Below are 2,126 nucleotides of genomic sequence, written 5' to 3' on the forward strand. Positions count from 1 at the left end.
AGCTTCTCAGGGAACCCAACAAAAAAAATGGCAGAGGTTGCTGTGTTCGGACTTCTATCCAACTTCGCACCTTATCTCCAAGAAGAGGGGAACTTGTTGAGCGGAGTACCGGAAGACATCGAATACATAAGAGACGAATTCAAGCGCATGACACATTTCCTTAGAGTTGCTGATGCTATAGAAGATAGAGACCTGAAAATCAAAGTATGGGTGAAGCAAGTTCGAGAAGCTGCATATGACACTGCAGATGTTCTTGACATGTGCATGCTTCGCCTCAGATCTAGACATCATCAGAGCACCGGATTACGCACGTTCATATACAAGGTTTCTTTTTTTTTTTTTATTAAGACTTTAAAAGCTTGCCACCAAATTGCTTCTGAAGTGAAAGGAATCAAGTCCAGAATCATCAATATTTTTGAGGGACATCAGCGATATAGTGACATGCATGGCAAAAAAGAGCAAGGCTCAAGCTCTACTCATTCAGACATCGCATGGTATCATTGTCGTGGCGATGCCCTTCTACTCCAAGAAGCCGACCTTGTGGGCATTGACAAGCCCAAATCACACTTGATTCAGTTGCTAGTGGATGAGGATCCTCGACTCAAGGTGCTTTCTATACCCGGCATGGGCGGATTGGGCAAAACCACCCTTACAAAAAAAGTCTGCAATGACGCAATAGTGAAGAGGCACTTCCAGAACCATGCTTGGATCACTGTGTTTGAATCATTCAAGGTCAAAGAGCTTTTAAAAGACATGATTCGAGTTCTCTTTGAAAAAGTCAGGCAACCACTCCCACGAGGAGTGGACAGTATGGATGCAAATAACTTGAAAGGTATAATTAATGCCTTTTTGCAGCAAAAGAGGTATGTGCTTGTTTTGGATGATGTATGGGATATTCGTGCATGGGAAGTTTTAAGAATCATTCTTCCTGAATGCAATTGTGGCAGTTGAGTAATTTTGACAACAAGAAATATAGATTTAGCTTCTTTTGCTAGTGAAGAAAATCATGGCATGGTGTATGATCTCAAGCCCTTGCCTCCCAAAGAGTCATGGGCCTTGTTTTGCTCAAAAACATCAAGGAGAATTCTTGTCCTTCATATTGGAAGATCTTTCTAAAAAAATCTTGGGAAAATGCGAGGGGTTACCACTTGCAATAGTGGCAATTAGTGGTTTGTTATCAACAAAGTAGAAGAGTGCGAACAAGTGGGAGAGGATTTACCACGGCCTGGGTGTTGAACTAGAAGGAAATGACAAACTCATGAGCATTAAGAAGATATTGTCCCTCAGTTACTTTGATTTGCCTTACTATCTTAAGCTATGTTTTTTTTACTTGAGTATTTTTCCAGAAGATTGTCTCATTGATCATTGGAGATTAATTCGGTTGTGGGTGGCAAAAGGATTTATAGAAGTGAAAGAAGGAATGACGAAGAAGTTCCTGAGGGCTACCTCAATGAGCTGATGAACAGAAGTTTAGTCCAAGTGACAGAAGTCAGGCAAGATGGAAAGTTCAAAGCTTATCGGATCCATGACCTTTGGCGTGAACTGATAATTGTGAAATCGAGAGAGCAAAACATTGTCACAATAGCAAGTGAAAGAGGCAGAGTGTGGCCTAAGAACTTGCGACGCCTCTCGGTCCACAATAATTTGAACGACATTCAGCAAAACGTTTGTTTCACTCGCCTTCGTTCTTTACTTGTGTTCAGTCCAACACATGACACTACAACATGAACGGGCTATTGTGAGGAAATTATTTCCTCGTTAAAGAACCAATTTTCGTCGCTAATGGTATTTGCGAGGAAACTTTTCGTCGCCCATTTTCCTCGCCTATTTTATACATTAGGCGACAAATTTTTTCCTCTCTATTTCTAAAAAAAATCGTCACCGAATCCAAAAAGAAGGAACCCATGCACTACCCGCATCTTTTGAAGCTACTCGATCTCGAACCTTGAACCTCCGCGCTTAACACACGCATCACGTACCACCTGCACCACTTTACACTTCTGGGCACAATGTGAACTTTTTATTATATATCATGTTGTTATCTTGTCTTCCACTTTTTCAAATTAATATTCCAACATTAAGATCTTTCGAGTTTTTGTACTCTGAACTTTGTTTGGGCAAGTCCA

General features: G+C 41.0%; 1 protein-coding gene across 1 annotated transcript; it reads left to right on the forward strand.

Annotated features, from left to right (window-relative positions):
* Window positions 1-336: 336 nt before the first annotated feature.
* Window positions 337-984, forward strand: LOC131316341 (disease resistance protein RPM1-like). Its single transcript, XM_058345667.1, has one exon. It carries the CDS (start codon window positions 442-444, stop codon window positions 949-951), a length of 510 nt encoding a protein of 169 aa, XP_058201650.1. The 5' UTR covers window positions 337-441; the 3' UTR covers window positions 952-984.
* The last annotated feature ends 1,142 nt before the right edge of the window (window positions 985-2,126 follow it).

Source organism: Rhododendron vialii, chromosome 2a, assembly GCF_030253575.1.
Source record: "Rhododendron vialii isolate Sample 1 chromosome 2a, ASM3025357v1".
Classification (NCBI taxonomy): Eukaryota; Viridiplantae; Streptophyta; class Magnoliopsida; order Ericales; family Ericaceae; genus Rhododendron; species Rhododendron vialii.

Excerpts from the sequence above, each read along its gene's own strand:
- LOC131316341 (XM_058345667.1), top strand. The coding sequence starts at position 442 with ATGCATGGCAAAAAAGAGCAAGGCTCAAGCTCTACTCATTCAGACATC.